This window comes from Sorex fumeus, unplaced genomic scaffold, assembly GCF_029834395.1.
Source record: "Sorex fumeus unplaced genomic scaffold, SorFum_2.1 ptg000002l, whole genome shotgun sequence".
Taxonomy (NCBI): Eukaryota; Metazoa; Chordata; class Mammalia; order Eulipotyphla; family Soricidae; genus Sorex; species Sorex fumeus.
This window is the reverse complement of record NW_026606059.1, coordinates 70,472,090-70,490,941: the sequence shown is the minus strand read 5'-3', so window position 1 is coordinate 70,490,941 and position 18,852 is coordinate 70,472,090. Positions and strand designations below refer to the sequence as shown.

At 38.8% G+C, this 18,852-nt stretch overlaps 1 protein-coding gene across 1 annotated transcript in view; it reads right to left on the bottom strand.

Annotated features, from left to right (window-relative positions):
• Positions 1-5,750: 5,750 nt before the first annotated feature.
• LOC130041370 (succinate--CoA ligase [ADP/GDP-forming] subunit alpha, mitochondrial-like) overlaps positions 5,751-18,852 on the bottom strand; it is a 73,626-nt gene continuing 60,524 nt past the window's right edge. Inside the window, 3 exon segments of the mRNA XM_056133534.1 lie at positions 5,751-6,288; positions 6,291-6,402; positions 6,404-6,815. Coding sequence (XP_055989509.1) covers positions 5,770-6,288; positions 6,291-6,402; positions 6,404-6,815 — 1,043 coding nt within the window. The 3' untranslated portion in view covers positions 5,751-5,769.

Below are 18,852 nucleotides of genomic sequence, written 5' to 3'. Positions count from 1 at the left end.
TTTTTCCCCCCTTTTCTTTTTTTTCCCCCCTTTTTTTTCCCCCCTTTTCTTTTTTTCCCCCCCTTTTTTCCCCCCTTTTCTTTTTTTCCCCCCTTTTTTTTTTTTTCGGGGCTGGAGCGATAGCACAGCGGGTAGGGCGTTCGCCTTACACGTGGCCAACATGGCCGACCCGAGTTCGATTCCTCCGCCCCTCTCGGAGAGCCCGGCAAGCTACCGAGAGTATTCGATATGCCAGACACAGTAACAACAAAGTCTCCAATGGAGACGTTACTGGGCCCGCTCGAGCAAATCGACGATCAACGGGAGGGCCTTTACTTACTTACTTACTTTTCTTTTTTTATGACACAGTATAATATAGGCTTTTAAAGAACATAAAACTTGAGTAAGAAGGTTTATTGTAATATAGTTTTCTACCCTTTGTGTTGCTTCCACTATGAATTTCAAAAACTATTGATGCATATGAATAAAAGATTGAATTTCTTGCCTCAGTATTTACTATGTAGTTTTGTGCACACAAAAACAGAATTATTTTTATTACAACTAATTACCCACAAATAAGATATATGAATGATTTGGGTCAACTTCAATTCCGTCTGCTCTATGCCACTTAGAATAACTGTCAGAAACATGAAACTACATAATCATCCTTTATATCACAGAAGCACTATCACTGTAGCACTGTTCTCCCGTTGTTCATTGATTTGCTCGAAAAGGCACCAGTTAACGTGTCCATTGTGAGACTTGTTTTTGCTGTTTTTTGGCATACGGTTTTTGGTAGCTCGGTTTTTGGTAGCTTTTCAGGCTCTACCATGAGGGCAGGAAACTCTCGGTAGCTTGCTGGGGTCTCTGGGAGGGATGGAGGAATCAAACCTGGGTCAGCCGTGTGCAAGGCAAACGCCCTACCCACTGTGCTATCGCTCCAGCTCTTACATCACAATAGAGAAAATGTTACTATGATCTTTATTGTTGCTTATATGCAAAGTGTGTTATATTCATTTGTTTTATCAAGACATAATCTTTACTCTAAATGTATATAATTCTGCCAGGGTAATTTAAAATGTGTTAGTTAATTTATTTCCCTTTCTCACTTTTTTTTGTCTTTTTATATCATCTTCTTCTCTTGTATGGAAAGTAAAATGAAAATCATCAGAAAAGAAATCTAAGATAGGAGTTATCAAAATTACCTTTACAGAGTTACTCATTGATAGTTTGTATGCATATGCAACATGCTCATTCCAAACTTATCAAATCAATCTGCTGTTCACTCATCTGTAAATTTTATAAGTGGGTAAATTTTACACCTACCGAATGTTTCCAGTTACTGATCATCTGTATCCTGAAGCCATTTAAATTCAAACAATATTGTTAGTTGTGAACTAAAGACAAGTGATAAAAAAATAAAATATACTCAAGACACTTTTTAATTTCTCATGTCAATGAAGCATGCAACATAAAATTAAAAGTATTTTCAGCAACATTTGGTCTCCAGAACACTCTTAGGAATGGTCTTGAGCACTGAGAGTAGCCCATGTGACAACCAGGTATGACCCCCCAAATTTAAACAAAAGCAAGAATTATAATAAGAATAACATAATCATAAGAGGAGGGAAAAGATCAAAATATTATTGTTATCATTATCTTTGAGGCTGCATTTGGGGGAGTCGCTGGAGCAAGAGAACTTCTGAAATGTGTTTAGGCATTTCTGCCCACCAATATTCAGACAATTAGGCCAGTGGCGCAATGTAAAGGCTCAAGGGTGAGGAACAAGAAAACCCTGCATTCTCGGGGATTGATTTGCCATCCGGGAGATGCACAGTGACTTTACAGGACTATACCATGAGTTGCTTAAGGGACCAGGGTTAAATTGATATCAGCTCATGGTCACTTCTTGTACTACATCTCTGGTTCTTGTGTATGTTACTTTTACAAAGTATCACATAATTGATATATTCATTTGATCATTTTATAGATGCACACAAAAGCCTCTTAGAATAGAAAACATTATTACTAATTAGTATCTTAGAATTTTATTTCAACGCAATCCAACTCTCAAGCAGTGTTCATATTTTCCTAAAATTGAAACATCTAAATATACAGATCATATTTTTTTTCTTATTTTTGCTCAATTATGAAAATGGATATTCATTCCTTTATTGCAAAGAGGTTCTGGAAAGTTCCTGTCTTTAAAATGGTTCTCTCAAATATTTGTCAAGCTGAGATGCTACATTTTAAAGCATTTCCTTTTTTGTTATTTTACAGAGGTTTGAAAATTTGTTTTATGGGTGTTTGATTAAAGATTCCCCAGTGAATCTGGAGACCTACTTGTCAGGTGATGTACTCAGCAGGCTTCTTGGGTCACAAATATTGGTGCTCAGTGATGAAGGGGATATTAACCTGGGATTGTTCTTGAGCATCTGCTCTTCTCATGTGTGCTATTTTCCCCACTCCTTTCCTAATATTATTGTATCTGCAAATAAAAGATAGCAGATGATATATTCCAAATAATTGAGAAAACAATTAATGACGCCCACATGCTAGCCTGGCTACAAAATCCTAGGTAGTACAATTTTCAGATTCAATAAGGGCTCTGCCAAACTTTTCCTATGTGTAAAATGCTTGGAATTATATTATTTTAGATTTACAATGTTCCCCGATTTCCTACGTAGAATGAAATTGATGAGATAACTAACATATACAAATGTAGTAATTTTTCAGAAAATGCAGTCAAATACAAATGACTGGATATAACTTATTGCTTATTCAAAATGTGTGTTTCATTGTGGAGAGATGAACCAAGCAAGCTAAAAACATTTAGCTTTTCTAATGTCACCAAAAATCACTAAACAAAATACTGCTGGGCTGGGGATATGGTTCAATGACTAGTGTAGGATTACATTGGTTTGTCCTTCTTGCATAGCCTCAGGTAGTTTAGGTTTATTGGCTTGCTCCCATAACAGTGCTCCCATTTCTCTGTGTTTATTTGTAACTTCTTTCTTTGTGCTCTGTTGACTTGTAAATGTTGTTTTTCTCTTCTCCTAAGTCCTTTGCATAGCTTATTCAGAGCCCTGTCCTTTTTGTATGGACACAAGAAAGCAATAAATGCTATGCTTTTTTAATGCTGGAGTTTATTGACTCAGCGATATTTTCCTCCTGACCATCTGTTCTCTCTACCTAAGCCTCATCTGCCCTTACTTCCTAGCACCCCAAAGGCAGGGTCCTGACTGTATGGTCCCTTGGGACCCTGAGGGAAATTCCAGAGCTAAACTCTGCTAATTAGTAACTCTTCCTTACCTGCCTTCTCCCTGGTAAAGCCTTGGGATGTAAATTCTGTCTCCATTTGTTGACTTTTCTTACTTGGGATATAGATTCTGTCTCCATTTGTTGACCCTTCCTTATTGGGATGTAAATTCTGAAACCATCTGTTGGCCCTTCCTTATCTGTTACCTCTGTTAGTAACTTTTCCTTTATCTGCCTTGACCAGAATGCAGGGGCCTTGAGATGAGAATCAAAGGGAGCCACGTAAACGTAGAAGATAACCAAATGTCTGAGTTACCAGATACCCAATAGCCACAATGCCTATGTATGTAAATGCTGATCTTTGAATCTATAGGCTAAGGAGTGATGTACTTTTAAATGGATTGGTTAAGAAAGTATATGTTGTTACAAATCTATTGGCTATGAAATGCATGGGCTTTGCTTTAATGGCCAGTGAAGGCCTATATAAGATCCCCTTTGAAGAAGTTCGGGGTCTTACCTGATGCCTTGACCCTGGCTAGCCAGTCTTACAATAAATCTTGCTTGCTGTTTGCAGTCTCTGGAGTCTCTTTGTCATTAAAGGGAGATCACGATCCATTTCCTATCACTGACGAGTGACTGGATGGAACCGGGGCAAGCAGTTAGCTATATGCTACCCTGGCATCGAGATGGGCCTGGCAAAAGTGCCATGATGCTTAACTATAAGTTAAGAGATTGGTCATGGATAAATGCTGTCATGATCCAAAAAGTAATAACTAGATTCGGACCCTGCTAGGGTTAGGAATGATTAATCTGGTCTGAGCTCTGTAATCTGAGCCTGTGGCAAGATGTTCCCAGAAGAGCTGCCCTACAAGCCTCAATATATCTCTTTCTGTGTCCATATAAAAATAACTAGTATTAAGATATTAATTGAGTTCTTGGACTGAGGAAAGGAGAAAAACACCTTAGGAGATATTTTGCCCTTGGGCAGTCAAGGAAGGGCTTTGGAAATCCCCTGGGTGATGTTTCTGCCCTTGAGCCTGGCAGTCAGGAAGGGTTTTCTTATGTTGATTTGGCTACCTGATTGGGTTCAGTGTGGCCCAGAGTGCTGGGGAGTTGGAGAAAAAAGGGAGATGGAGAAAAAGGAGAGTTGGGGAGATGAGAGAGAGTACAGGACAGCAAGATGGAGTGTGAAGAGACTAGCAAGAGGGACAGAGAAAGAAGGATATAGAAGAAGAATACAGGAGCATTCACATGGAGAGAGAGCCCAGGCTGTGAGATGGAGCATGGAGGGATGAGCCGGAGAGACAGAAGGATACAGGAATGAGCGGCAGTGTGAGACTAGAATGGGAGGGCTCAGCGAGACTGGAGCAGGCACGTGGGGAGAATGGAATAAACAGCATCTGATCAACCACCTGGCTTGGCTCACGTTTCCTCCTTCCATCTGCCCCATGACCAGGACCACCCTGGCTGAAGGAGCAGCCCGGGGCCCACCTGAATGTGGACAGCTAGGGGAAGAGCTGTCAGGGCTTCTCCCTGGCTGACCCTTGGAGATATTATACAGACTAGAATGAGAATTTTGATGCAGAAGTCCTGAGTTCAATTCCTGACAGCATATGATCTCATAAGGAGGGAGTGACTTCTGAGCACTGTCAGGTATAGCTGCAAAAGAAATAAGTATATTTTAAAAATTCATAATACCTATTGATACTTTCCAAAGGTAGACTAAAACAGTTGAGAGCTACAATATTTCAAAGGTTTCATTTTGCTTTGGTAAGTATTGATTATATTCTCAATGGCTGCGGTGATGGTAAAAAAAAAGATCCTATAAATTTTGAAATAATCTTAGGAACTCTATATTGACTAAAAAGCTAAAGGAAAATTAGCTTGTACAAAAGTAAAGTCAAAAAGTGTAGTCAAAGCAAGATATTGAGACCATCATGGTCTCAATCTCATACCAAAGTACCAAGGTTTTTTGCCTGCTTCTTTAAAGACAGTTTTAAAAACTTTGCCATTAGATGCCCTGTTATAATCACAAGGTCATAGAAAATATAAAGAATTTGCAAAATATATGAAATCTTTTGCAGAGTTCACAACAGAATTTAAAATATATTTCCATTTTTAATTATGAAAGCAATCACAATGAGCTAGAAAGTGCTGGATGAAATAAACTCAAAGATAATGAGAACCAGATTAGAAATGAATTTTCTTTGAAGGGATTAGACATTGAAAAAGCTGTCGTTATTACAAAGAAATGAAATATGTTCCCACATTTTACTTTTTTTCTGGGAGAACATAAAGTCTTTTTTTTTTTCAAATCAAGCATCAGATTTATTGGTCGTCTCTGTTATATGAGGAGGTCGAAACATCTCGGTAGAGGACATTCAAGACTTGTTTTGGTTCTCTTGTCTGGAAAGACCAGGGCCCGAAACAGACTGACGGGAGAGGGAGGCAGAGGAAGCTGGCTGTGGTGTTCGTTCCTATCGCTGGGTGATTCATTCCACGGTCCAGGGAACTCATGTGTTTTTGTTCCTTTCATAGCAGTTTCTGCTTTTCAAATTCCTTGTAGATGGTGGTCCCCAGCTGTGCCGGAGACATGCTGACAAGGACACCGGCACTCTGGAGGGCAAAGATCTTCTCTTTGGCATCACGTTTTCCTCCAACAACAATAGCCTCCGCATGGCCCATCCTCTGGCCAGGAGGAGCTGTCAAACCAGCAATGAAGGAAACAACAGGCTTGGCCTTGGGACCTGACTTATTCTTCTTTAGAAATTCTGAAATATTTTTCTTTGGCTTTACCACCAATTCACCATTCAGTATGATACCTTCTGTGGCTGGGTCATTCAGTAAGATTTCAAGGCAATCAATAAAATCTATTCCATTAAATGGATCCCCACCCATGCCTACACACGGAGTCTTCCCCAACCCCACTTGCGTGGTTTGGTGAACAGCTTCGTAAGTCAGTGTGCCAGATCTGGACAAAATACCAATTCTTCCTTTCTTGTGAATATGACCAGGCATGATACCAATTTTGCATTCTGCATTTTGCTTTCTGCAGGATTGATGAGTCTAGGGCAGTTGTGTCCGATCAGCCTGGTCTTTCCCGGGCGCAGCAGTTTGTGCTTGACTCGAACCTTATCTTGCTGCGGGATATCCATGGTGATGCACCAACAGGGACATTTCCACCTCGACGGCTTCATCAATGGCAGCAGTAGCAAGAGGCCGAGGGACATAAATGACAGATGCTGTCGCTCTTGTCTGCTCTTTGGCCTCCTTCACAGAATTGAAGACGGGTAAGCCCAGATGCGTCTTTCCTCCTTTGCCTGGGCTGGTTCCTCCAACTATCTTCCTGCCATACTCTGATGCTTGCTGGCTATGGAAGGTACCCTGCTTCCCAGTGAAACCCTGGCAAATAACCTTCGCATTTTTGTCAATATACAGATGTTTTCCGGAAGCTGTATAGGAACAATGCTGAACTCCATTTGGTTGCAGGAGGAGGAAGCATGACAGGAGGTAGGCGAGTACAACTCCCCTGCTGCTGGAGGCCATGGTCGTGGTGGCAGCTGCAAGCCATAAACACTCTTAATTGTCCTAGCCATTCTGTTCACACAACTATTCTCAACTCTAAGAGAATTTCAAGTTTCCCCTTCATTTCTTGTCGCCATACTACAACATACTAATGACACTACAGACATTAAGCTGGACCAGTACTTGAGTTTTCACTGCTGGTTGTTGCCCCTTCCTAATTGTTAGCCATGCAAAACTGTAGGCAGAAAGTAAAATTATTCCTGAGCCCTAATTAAAAATGAAGATTTTTTTCAAGGTGGGGATAGAGTTACTTGTAGATTATTCACAACTGAAAGTCTATCATTACTTTACTTTTTGATATGAATTGCAAAAAATAGATTTTTTATTATACCCATTTGTAAAAATTCATATTACTATTACAATTAATGTTTTTCAGTGTTCATGTATGAAAGAAATTGACAGTTCCTAGAATTTTTCAATCACTTTGAATTTACAAATAATTTATGGTGTGGAAAAGAAAGGCTGGAGCGATAGCACAGCAGGTAGGGGGTTCGCCTTGCATGCAGCCAACATGGTCGACCAGAGTTCGATTCCTCCGCCACTCTTGGAGAGCCCGGAAAACTACCGAGAGTATCTCATCCACTTGGCAATGCCTGGCAAGCTTCCCGTGATGTATTCGATATGTCAAACACAGTAACAAGTTTCACAATGTTACTGGACCCGCTTGAGCAAATCGATGAACAATGGGAGGACCATGATCGTGACTGTGGAAAAAAAAGCCTTCTAAATTACTCAAAACAAAACACAAAGACTGGGGAGAAAACTCAAAGGTATGGGGAACATGGTTTACATGTGGGAAGCCCTGGATTCTTACAATAGCACTGTATGGTCCCTAAACACGGAGACAAAAGTTGCTCCTGAGCACTGTCAACTCTGAAAAGAAAACAATAATAAAATTGAAAAAATAACAACAACAAAACCTCATCACTCTTCTCACCCCAAACATTTCAATCGTGATTGATAAATGAAAGTCTGAGTTTAATTATTTATTTCTTTTTATTCTCTTTAAGGAAACAGGTCATAGCACTGTTGCATTAAAAGACCACCATAGATCATGCTATTAATAACATAGTTAAATATATATTGAAGGTATCACAACATTAATGTTCAATAAGTGGAAAACATTTTTTTTGCTTGATTCTATTATGTTATTTGTAACATTTTTAAAATTTAACTTACTGTGATTTTGTTCCTACAGATATTTATTTTTACACTAATTTAGTGTTTTTACACTGATCTTTTCCTCCTTTTCTGTAAAGTTCCGTGAGCAAAGACCCATTCTTACTTTAGGCATGCTAATATATACCCTGAAAGGGACTATGATGCTCATTAGGGTGATTTCCTTTGCCCTATTAGAATGGTGATAGACACCATTGACACCTTTGTGTGTGTGACCATCAACATGAGGGCCAAATACTGGTCTGTAAAAAGAGATAGTGTGGGCTCACTCATCCAGCTACCCACTTGGCTACAGGGCCCCTTCCCAGGGCTGCGCATTTTACTAGATCCACTGGGAATGGCTGGTTTTCATCCTTGGTCCGTGGGGGCCAGGAACTGAGGCACACTGCGCAAATACAAAGTTGAGTCGTTCCAGTACCCTCTGCTCACTCATCCAGGAACCGCCTGGTGGCAGGGCCCCTTCCTGGTGCTGCACAGCTTATTAAGTCCCCTGAGAATGGGTGGTTTCCATCCTTCATCTGCGGGGGATGGGATTTGAGGCACACTTTGCGAACCCAAAGCTGAGCAATTCTGACACCCTCTGCTCACTCATCATGGTACCAGCCCAGCCGTAGGGCCGCTTCCCGACACTCGCATCTTACTAGATCCCCTGAGAATGGCTGGTTTTCATTGTTGGTCTACAGGGAAAGGGAACTGAGGCACACAGCACAAACCCAAAGCTGAGCCATTCCGGCACCCTTTGTTTACTCACCCAGGTACCTGTCCGGTGGCAGCTCCCCTCCCCAGGGCTGCACGTGTAACTACAGCCACCCTTCCCCGAGCCACAGCTGCTAACTTGGCCGTGAGTTATTCTCCTACGTATTCGACAGGAACCATAAGTTACCCTCTTAGATGGAATTTTCACTAGGATAGCTTAACCACCAGAAACAAATTAGCCAATAATTCATTAAGCCCATTTCAATTAATTCTGTATCTTAAACAGAATAGTAACAGTGAGCATGAAGAACTAAACCACACAGGTCACAATAGTAAAGCAACGCAGAAGCCTACCAAGCTTATTTACTGACGAGCCTATCCAGAAGACACTAACAGTAATGAAGTGCTAGACAACCTCTCTGACAAAGAATTTAGAAGGGAGGTACTGAGGATGCTTAGAGAACAATGGAAAGCAATTAAATAAAAGATAAGAGGACTTGAAGGTAGAAATGAGGAAAATAAATGGAAACAAAATTACAAATGGAAATGTTAGACCTGAAAAACCTGGTAGGCGAATTGAAAAACTCAGCGGTAGGCATCAGCAGCAGAGTAATAGCTGCTGAAGACAGAGCCAGTGAGCTCGAAGATGAAGTCCAGAGAGTCTCCAGAAAAGAGGAGAAAATGGAAAAGAGACTCAAAATTTGGGAACAGGTGGCAAGAGAAGATCGTGATGAAGCCAAGAGGAGTAGCATAAGAATTCCTGGAGTCCCAGAGGGTCAGGAAGAAAACCCTGATGAAGAAGCACCTGTCAAAGACATCATTGCTAGGACTTTTCCAGAGCTAAAGAAAACATGCGACCACATTCATGAGGTTCGAAGGATACCAGCTTGAAGAAATCCGAATAAAAATACCCAAAAACATATCCTGATCAAAATGACCAAAACCTTAGATAGAGACAAAATTCTGAAAGTAGCAAGATTAAAGAAAGAAATTTCCTATAAAGGAGCATCCTAAAGATTCACAGGGGATTTGTCTGACGAAACCCTCATGGCCTGAAAACAGTGGTGGGATATAGTGAAAAAACTCAATGAAATAAATGCCTGACCAAAAAAATACTTCATCCAGTGAGACTCTCATTAAAAACAGAAGGAAAAACAGTTTCGCAGACAAACAACAGCTTAGACACTTCATAGACTCAAAACCATGCTTACAAGAGCAACTAAATGGGCTACTTTAAGACAAGACAGGTTCCCTCAAATACACCAAATTTCAACAGAAAAATGGGACAAAACCCATAACAATAATCTTTCTCAATGCCAATGGGCTAAACGCACCAATTAAAAGACAGAGTGGCAGGATGGATTAGAAAATTGAAGCCAGCATTCTGCTGCCTCCAAGAAACACGTCTCAATAGACAAAGTAAACACAGTCTCAGAATCAAAGGCTGGAAAACAATCCTACAGGCAAACAACTCCATAAAAAAACTGGGGTAGGCACCCAACTATCAGACCACATTGATTTCAGACTGAAGTAAGTCACAAGAGACAGTGAAGTCAATTTCTAATTGATCAAGGAATATGTACAAAGGGAAGGACTTACAATACTAAATGTATATGCACCTAATGGGGGACCAGAAAAGTACTTAGAACAACTACTCATAGACTTGGAGAAAGACATTGATAGCAACACAATACTAGTGTGAGACTTCAACACTGTGTAATCACCTCTTAATATATGAACCACTCAAGCTTAGCAAGGACATACTTCATATGAGGGAAAAATGAAAGAAAGGGACTAAGTAGATATATACAGGACACTTCATCCTCAAAAAACTGAATACACATTCTTCTCAAATGTACATGGAACATTCTCCAAGATAGACCACATGCTGAGCCACAAAACATACTTCCATAAAATTAATAAGATCATGATGTACTGAAAATAGAAGTAAATCACACCCACAAACAGAAAAATAAATCAAACACCTGCAAATTAAAGAGCTCACTATAGGACAACAAGTAGCTTAGAAAGGAAATCAAAGAGGAAATCAAAAGATTCCTAGAAATGAACAAAAATGAGCACACGAGTTACCAAAACTTATGGGAAACTGCAAAAGCTGTGTTAAGAGGCAAGTTTATAACTCTACAAGCATTCCTCAGGAAGGAGGACCGAGCCCACATAAGTAACCTAACCTCACAGCTTAAGAGCTTGGAGAATGATCAACAAAATTAGCCCAATTCGAACAGGAGTCAGGAAATAATAAAACTGAGAGCTGAGATTAAAAATACGGAAACCCAAAAAAAAAATACGAAAGTTCAATGAAACCAAGCTGTTTCTTTGAGAAAATAAACAAGATTTATAGGTCTCTAGCAAAACTTCCAAATAAAGGGAGAGAGAAAACCCTAACAAACTGAATCAGAAATGAAAAGGGAGTCATGACAACAGAAACTACAGAAACTCAAAGGATCCTCAGGGAGTACTTTGATAAGCTTTATGCCACAGAACATGATAACAGCGAGGAAATGGATAAATTATTAGATTCCAATAGCCTCCCAAGGCTGAACCAAGAAGACCTGGAATACCCGAACACTCCTATCAACATCAAGGAAATTGAAATGGTAATAAAAAATCCCCCCAATCACAGAAGTCCTGGCACAGATGATTCACTAGTAAATTCTATCAAATCTTTAAAGAGGACTTACTCTCAATCCTCTTTAAGCTTTTCCACAACATTGAAGTATTAAAAACACTTTCTAACAGTTTCTATGAAGCAAATATCTCCCTGATACCAAAAGCAGACAAAGTTGACACAAAGAAAGAGAATTACAGGACAATATCCCTGATGAACACAGATGCAAAGATCCTCAACAAACTATTAGCAAATAGAATTCAGCGACTCATCAAAAAGATCATACAACATTAAAGTAAAGTAAGTAAAGGCCCTCCCGTTGATCATCGATTTGCTCGAGCGGGCCCAGTAACGTCTCCATTGGAGACTTTGTTGTTACTGTGTCTGGCATATCGGATACTCTCGGTAGCTTGCCGGGCTCTCCGAGAGGGGGAGACATTACCAAGTAAGATACATACAACATTACCAAGTAAGATTTATCCCAGGGATGCAAGGATGGTTTAACATTTGGAAATCGATCAACATAATCCATCACTTCAACAAAAGAAAAGGAAAAAAAAACATATGATCATATCAATCAACACAGAGAAAACATTTGACAAGATCTAGCACCTATTTATGATGAAAACCTTCAGCAAAATAGGTATTGAAGGAACTTTCCTCAATATTTTAAATGTCATCTACCAGAAGCCAATGGCAAGTATCTTTCTTAATGGGGAAAAAATAAAAGTCTTCCTTCTAAGATTGGGCAGAAAACAAGGTTGCCCACTTTTGTCACTCCTATTCAATATAGTACTGGGAATCTGTCCATTGCAGTTAGGCAAGAGAAAGGTTTCAATGGAATACAGATAGGAAAGGAAGAGCTTAAACTATCACTATGCAGACCTTATGATAATATACATAGAAAACCGTAAAGACTCTACAAAAAAAAAAACCTGGAAAAACAGGTCTGTTCAGGAAAGTGGCAGGCTAAAAAATCAACACCCAAAAGTCCATGGCTTTTTTATATACAATTAACGAAAGAGAAGAAAGAGACATTAAAATAACAATCCCGTTCACAATATTACCTCAGAAAATCAAGTACCTCAGCATCAGCTTAAACAAAGAGGTGAAGGATCTATACAAGGAACATTACAAAACACTACTTCAAGAAATAAAAGAGGGCACTAGTAAATGGAGACACATCCCCTGCTCATCGATAGGGAGGATTAACATTATCAAAATAGCAATACTGCCCAAATCACTACACAAATTCAATGTGGTCACTATCAGGATACACATGACACTTTTCAAAGAAACAGACAAAGCACTCCTGAAATTCATATGGAACAATTAACCCCCACAAACAGCTAAAACAATCCTTGGGAAAAAGAAGATGGGTGGCATCACCCTCCCAAACTTCAAACTGTACTACAAAGCAGTAGTAACTAAGACAGCATTGTACTGGGCTAGAAACATACCTGCAGACTGATAGAACAGAGTCATATATTTTGTTACAGACCCCCAAATATATCACCACTTAATCTTTGACAAAGGAGCAAGAAATGTGAAGTGGAACAAGAAAAACTTCTTCAAAAAGTGGTGCTGGAAAAACCGGATAGCGACCTGAAAAAGAAATGAACTCTGACCTCTGTCTAATGTCATGCACCTAAGTAAGATCAAAGTGGATTAAAGACTTCTATATCAGGCATGAATTCATAAGGTACATAGAGGAAAATATAGGCAGAACTCTCCACAACACTGAAGCTAAAATCACCTTTAAGGATGAAACAGTACTGAACATGCAAGTGAAAGCAAGCATAAACAAATGGGACTACATCAAACTAAGAAGCTTCTGCACTTCAAAGGAAACCGTGACCAAAAATCAGAAAGAGCCCACAGTATGGAAAAGGATATTATCCAATACCCACCTGATGCTAAGGTACGTGCATTAAAATTGAAAGAGCTGATAGGAAGTGAAAGAGCTATGCTTCGAGTATCAATTTTCACTCAAATGAGAGAAAGAATACAGAGTTCTGACCTGCGTTGATGATCAAGAATCAGGGACGCTGTCTTGTTTGCCAAGGCATCAATAATCAGATGGGCTGGACAAGTAATGAGATTTAGAGACGACCGCTTGCCTAGAGCTGTTACCGACTGGATTCCATGGGATGTTAAAAGACCACATGGCCGCCCACCTACCAGATGGCCAGACTTTTTCATCAAGATCATGAACAATCGGTTTAAGCCTCTTCGTGTTCCTAGAACAAACAGATGCCATTGGGCTACACTAGCACAGGACAGGGACAAATGGAGACATTACTGGCACCCACTCAAGCAAATCAACAATTGCCGGGAAGTCAAGTGGTCAAGTGTCCCATCTGATAAGGGATTAATATCCAGGATATACAAGAAACTAGTAGAATTATATGAGGAAAAAAACCTCCAAGCCCATCAAAAAATGGGGAGAAGAAATGAACAGAAGTTTCCTCAAAAAAGAAATACAAATGGCCAAAACACACATGAAAAAATGCTTCACATTTCTAGCCATCAGGGAGATGCAATCAAAACAATAGTGATATATTGTCTCACACCTCAGAAACTGACCCACATTCAAAAGAACAAAAGCAACCAGTGCTGGGGGAAAAGGGACACTCCTTTGCTGTCGCTGGGAATGCCCACTAGTCCAGCCTTTCTGGAAAATTATATGGACAGTCCTTCAAAAACTAGAAATTGAGCTTCCGTGTGATTCCACAATACCACTTCTGGGAATATATCCCGAGGATGCAAAAAAAGCACAATAGATCAGTATGTTCAATGCAGCACTGTTCACAATAGCCAACATCTGAAAACAACCCAAGTGCCCTAGAACAATTGACTGATTAAAGAAACTTTGGTACATCTACACAATGGAATAATATGCAGCTGTCAGGAGAGATGAAGTAATGAACTTAGCTTATAAATGGATAGACATGGAGAGTATCATGCTAAGTGAAATTTGTCAGAAAGAGAGGGACAGACATAGAAGGACTACTCTCATTTGTGGAGTATAAAACAACATAACATGAGGATGACTTCTAAGGACAGTAGATACAAAGGACAGATAGACTGCTCCATTGCTGGAAACCTGCCTCATCAGCAAGGGGAGAATGCAGCTGGAATAGAGAAGGGATCACTAAGAAAAAGATGCTTGGAGGAATCGGTCAAGATGGGAGATGTGCGCAGAAAATAGTTAAAGAACCATACATGATAAACTTTCAGGTTCTGTATTGAAAACCATAATGCCCAATAGTATAGAGAGATTATGGGAAATCATATCTGCCATGGAGGCAGAGGGAGGGTGGGGAAGGGGGGTTTTCCCGGGATATTGTATGTGGGGAATGTGCACTGGTGGAGGGATGGGTGTTTGTTCATTGTATGACTGTAACCCAAACATGAAAGCTTGTAACTATCTCATGATGATTCAATAAAATTATTTAAAAGAAAAAAGAGTACACAAAAGTGTGAACTTTCTTAGAATATATCACCTAAATGACTAGTCTCAGATAACAAAACCTGGTCAAATGAAAGGTGTTAGAGAGCAGTTGGAAGTTCAGTGAAGTGCTATATAAGATGTCATCATAAAGGAAAATATTTATTATTGCTTTATTCTTTTTAAGGGCTGGAGGAGTGAACACATAGCTTCGTTCAAGGTTTGCTCCTGGCTGTGTGCTCAGGGAACTCTCCTAGCGTGGCTCAGAGGACCATATGCGATGACAGTGATTGAACCCAGGACAGCCAAGTGCAGGCAAACAGCTTCCTTCTTGTATTATCTTTCTGGCTCCTATTATTGCTTTACAAATAAATAGTGGTAAAATGCAACAATTATCTCTGTGTATTATTAACATGACTGATTCAAAGGTGACAGACATTTGGCCAAACATTCTGCATCTGCTTGTTCGAATTTCATAAAGAGATCAACAATTTGAACCAGCCAATTGAATACAGCAGATTGTCATCCCTGAAGGTTAAGCTTCATTCAACTAACTGAATTCCTGAATAGAACAAAAAAAAGTTTGAGAAAGGATGTCCTTCTGCCTGAGGGCTTGCTGCTCTGCTCTGAGCTCTTTTGATAGTTTTCATGTCAGGAAAAACTAAATTTTATCGCAGGAGTGTAATCAGAACAACATCTAGATAGACAGCAATAAGTTATCATAACTTCCATTGATTCTCCTGAATGTTTCTTTCTTAAAATGCACTTTATCTCTCCTATGTTACTTTTCTCTGAATTTATTTCATCTATGAAGATGGTATATTAGTTCTCAGGCCTGGGTGTTCACTTTATTTTGTGTATTTCCCCCTGTGCATGCAAAATTAAAAAAGTAATACAATTGTATGCATTTTCCATTAATCTTGTAGTAAAATTTTTCTCTAATATAATATAGTTAAAAACTCTAATTTTTTCAAAAGTACATAAACTGCTTATACCAGTAATAAGCCATTTAGATTTACTTATGCTTTGTTTATATTTTCTTTCCTGAATAACTGCAAAAATAATTAGAGATTATATATTTCACATTACTTTTGCTTTATGGAACAATGGTTTCTAAGTGTAATCTAATTATTTCATCTTAATGACTTGAAATTTGTGTATATCTTTCACCAAATAGGAATTATAATTATATTAGTATTTATAAAATTTAATTTTAGCAGACTTATGCTAAATCATTTCCTTAATTATGATTGGATTAACCATATGCTCAACTCCATAAATGACACTCTAATTTAATGGCAGGCAATATTGCTTGTTCTAGAGGTCTCTGGGAATTAAACACAAGAGAAAACTTTAAAGGACAAAAAAGACCACTTAGCTAAATTTCTATTAACATATAAAATAGCAAAGGCCAATGATTCCGGGCAATAATTTAGTCCATTTTTACTGGTGAGTATTAATACCTTGAGTCTAATTTTAAACTATTTCAATTGAGCTTTTCACATCTGATTTACCCTATGTCGATTCTAAGTTCCTAAATGTCTATTGCCTACACTACTTTTACTTCCACTCTATTCAATCTTTCCCTTGAGATTATCATTGAGGATATCAAAATTATGCCTTAAGGACTGTGGGTAAAATAAGTCTAATATAAATTTCCAGTTACTAACAAGAAGTATAATATGCTATTGCATTGGATTTAAAGATACTTAAATATGGAAAACAACCATCTGTCCCTTATGTTACATTGGGCAAGAAGCCTAATCATTTTAATGACATATTTGAATTATTATTAATTAAAAGCTTGCCTAAAATTTTCCATAAAATTTTTTCTATTGCAACTATTACGCAGAATAAATGCAATAGAGGTTATGAGTTTGGTTCTTATAGATTTATTCAAACGTACATTCTACTCTATTTGTTTCTATTTACATAATTATTGCACTAGACCCCAAATTCTTTATCAAACAGACATGTTACATCTTGCTATGTTTTGGAATCGAGATTCCATATAACCTCTTGTGCAGGGTTCAGAAGAACACTCAGTGTGAGTTGTATTAAGGTAAAGGTAAAGGCCCTCCCGTTGATCGTCGATTTGCTCGAGCGGGCCCAGTAACGTCTCCATTGGAGACTTTGTTGTTACTGTGTCTGGCATATCCAATACTCTCGGTAGCTTGCCGGGCTCTCCGAGAGGGGCGGAGGAATCGAACTCGGGTCGGCCATGTTGGCCACTTGTAAGGCGAACGCCCTACCCGCTGTGTGAGTTGTATTACTATTGTTATTTTTCTACTTCTGTTAAGTAAGGCAAAACATATTCTATACCCTGTCTGAGTGGATATTTTGTAAAAAAAATACATTGACTGCTAAGTTTTGATAAAATATAAAGATTTTGAAATTTTGAAAAGATGAAGAAATATGGAAATATTATAATATAATTCAGAATAAAAAACGTTTGAGGGTTAGACTGTCAATGATTCTATTTTTCATTTTCAATTGGTTTTGGAGCCACACTAGGTGATGCTCAAGGGATATTCCTGGTTCTGCACTCAGGAAATATTTCTAGTGGTCCTTCTGGGACCATTTGGGATTCTAGGGGATTGAATCAAAGTTAGGCACGTGCAAGTGCCTTACTTATTGCACTATCTCCCCAGCCCCTATAACTTATTCTTAAGAGTAATCACAAATGATTACCGACACTGTTCTCTGTGAATAAGGACAACCTGTTATAGATACAGCTTGTAATACTGCATTGGAAAAGGACTGTTTCTGGGATTTGGGATGTAACAATGGGGACTTATAGCAAAGTATGCTTATTTACATCATTTTCATATTTATTTCTATGAAGATCAGTTTTCATCGAAAACATGACTGAGAATTTATTGTTTTCAAACATATCTGAGGTATCATGAGGGTTTAGGTTTGGAGAATAGTACAGAATGTCAGGCCTTGCAAGAGATGTAACCCCCACCCCAAGAACAAATAAGCAAACAAAAAGTTTATCCTGAGAGCAAGTATGAGTTTGAATTACTGCTTTTTCCTATTGGAACTTAGGTAATATCAATATGTTATTTTGACAGTGTACTTTTTTTTCTTCTAGAAAACACAACTATGTATATTCTATCAGATCTAAACCATTGCTTTCAAGATGAAATGAGATCAAATGTATTAAAACCTAATTTAACTGTCTCCTCTCAAATATGGAGCAATACCAGGAACTGTTGAGAGTGAAATGGCTGAAACGGCTAGTTCATGATTGGGTCCTTGTTTTTTTTTTTGTTTTTTGTTTTTTTTTTTTTTGAGACAAAATTACCAGACAAAATTAAATACAGAACAGTTTTTTAAAAATGTTTTTGAACATCTAAAATAAAAGTTGGTTTGGGGTTTCCTGATGACATATGTCAAGATTTCATGGTTGTTCTCAGAGGTTTATGTGTATGCTATCCTTGGTCCACACTGGTTTTTTGCTGGCTTGTCGGTTGAAGCCTACCACTGTCCTGGTCAGCCTCTCTCATGGATTCTTTGTGGTCTTCCTGTCCTTGGTGTTTGTGGCTCTTTCTCCTTTCGACTTTCTTAGATTCTCTGGCCACCAGCTACTTTTTTCAGCTGTCTACTCTGTGATTGCCATCAAGGGGGTACTAATGTTCGGTCCAGACCAGTACTCTGCCAATGTGGGTTGAAATTCAAAGGATCCTCAGGGAGTACTTTGAGAGGCTTTAAGCCACGGAACATCAAAATCTCGAGGAAATGGATAAATTCCTAGACTCCTACAGACTCCCAAGGCTGAACCAAGAAGACCTGGAATAACTGAATAGACCTATCAACATCAAGGAAATTGAAATGGTAATTAAAAGTCTCCCCAAGCACAAAAGTCCTGGCCCAGATGGACTCACTAGTGAATTCTTTCAAATCTTTAAAGAGGACTTCGTCCCAATCCTCTTTAAGATTTTCCATGAAATTGAAGTATCGAAAACACTTTCGAATAGTTTCTATGAAGCTAATATCACACTGATACCAAAAGCAGACAGAGATAGCACAAAGAAAGAGAATTACAGGCCGATATCCCTGATGAACACAG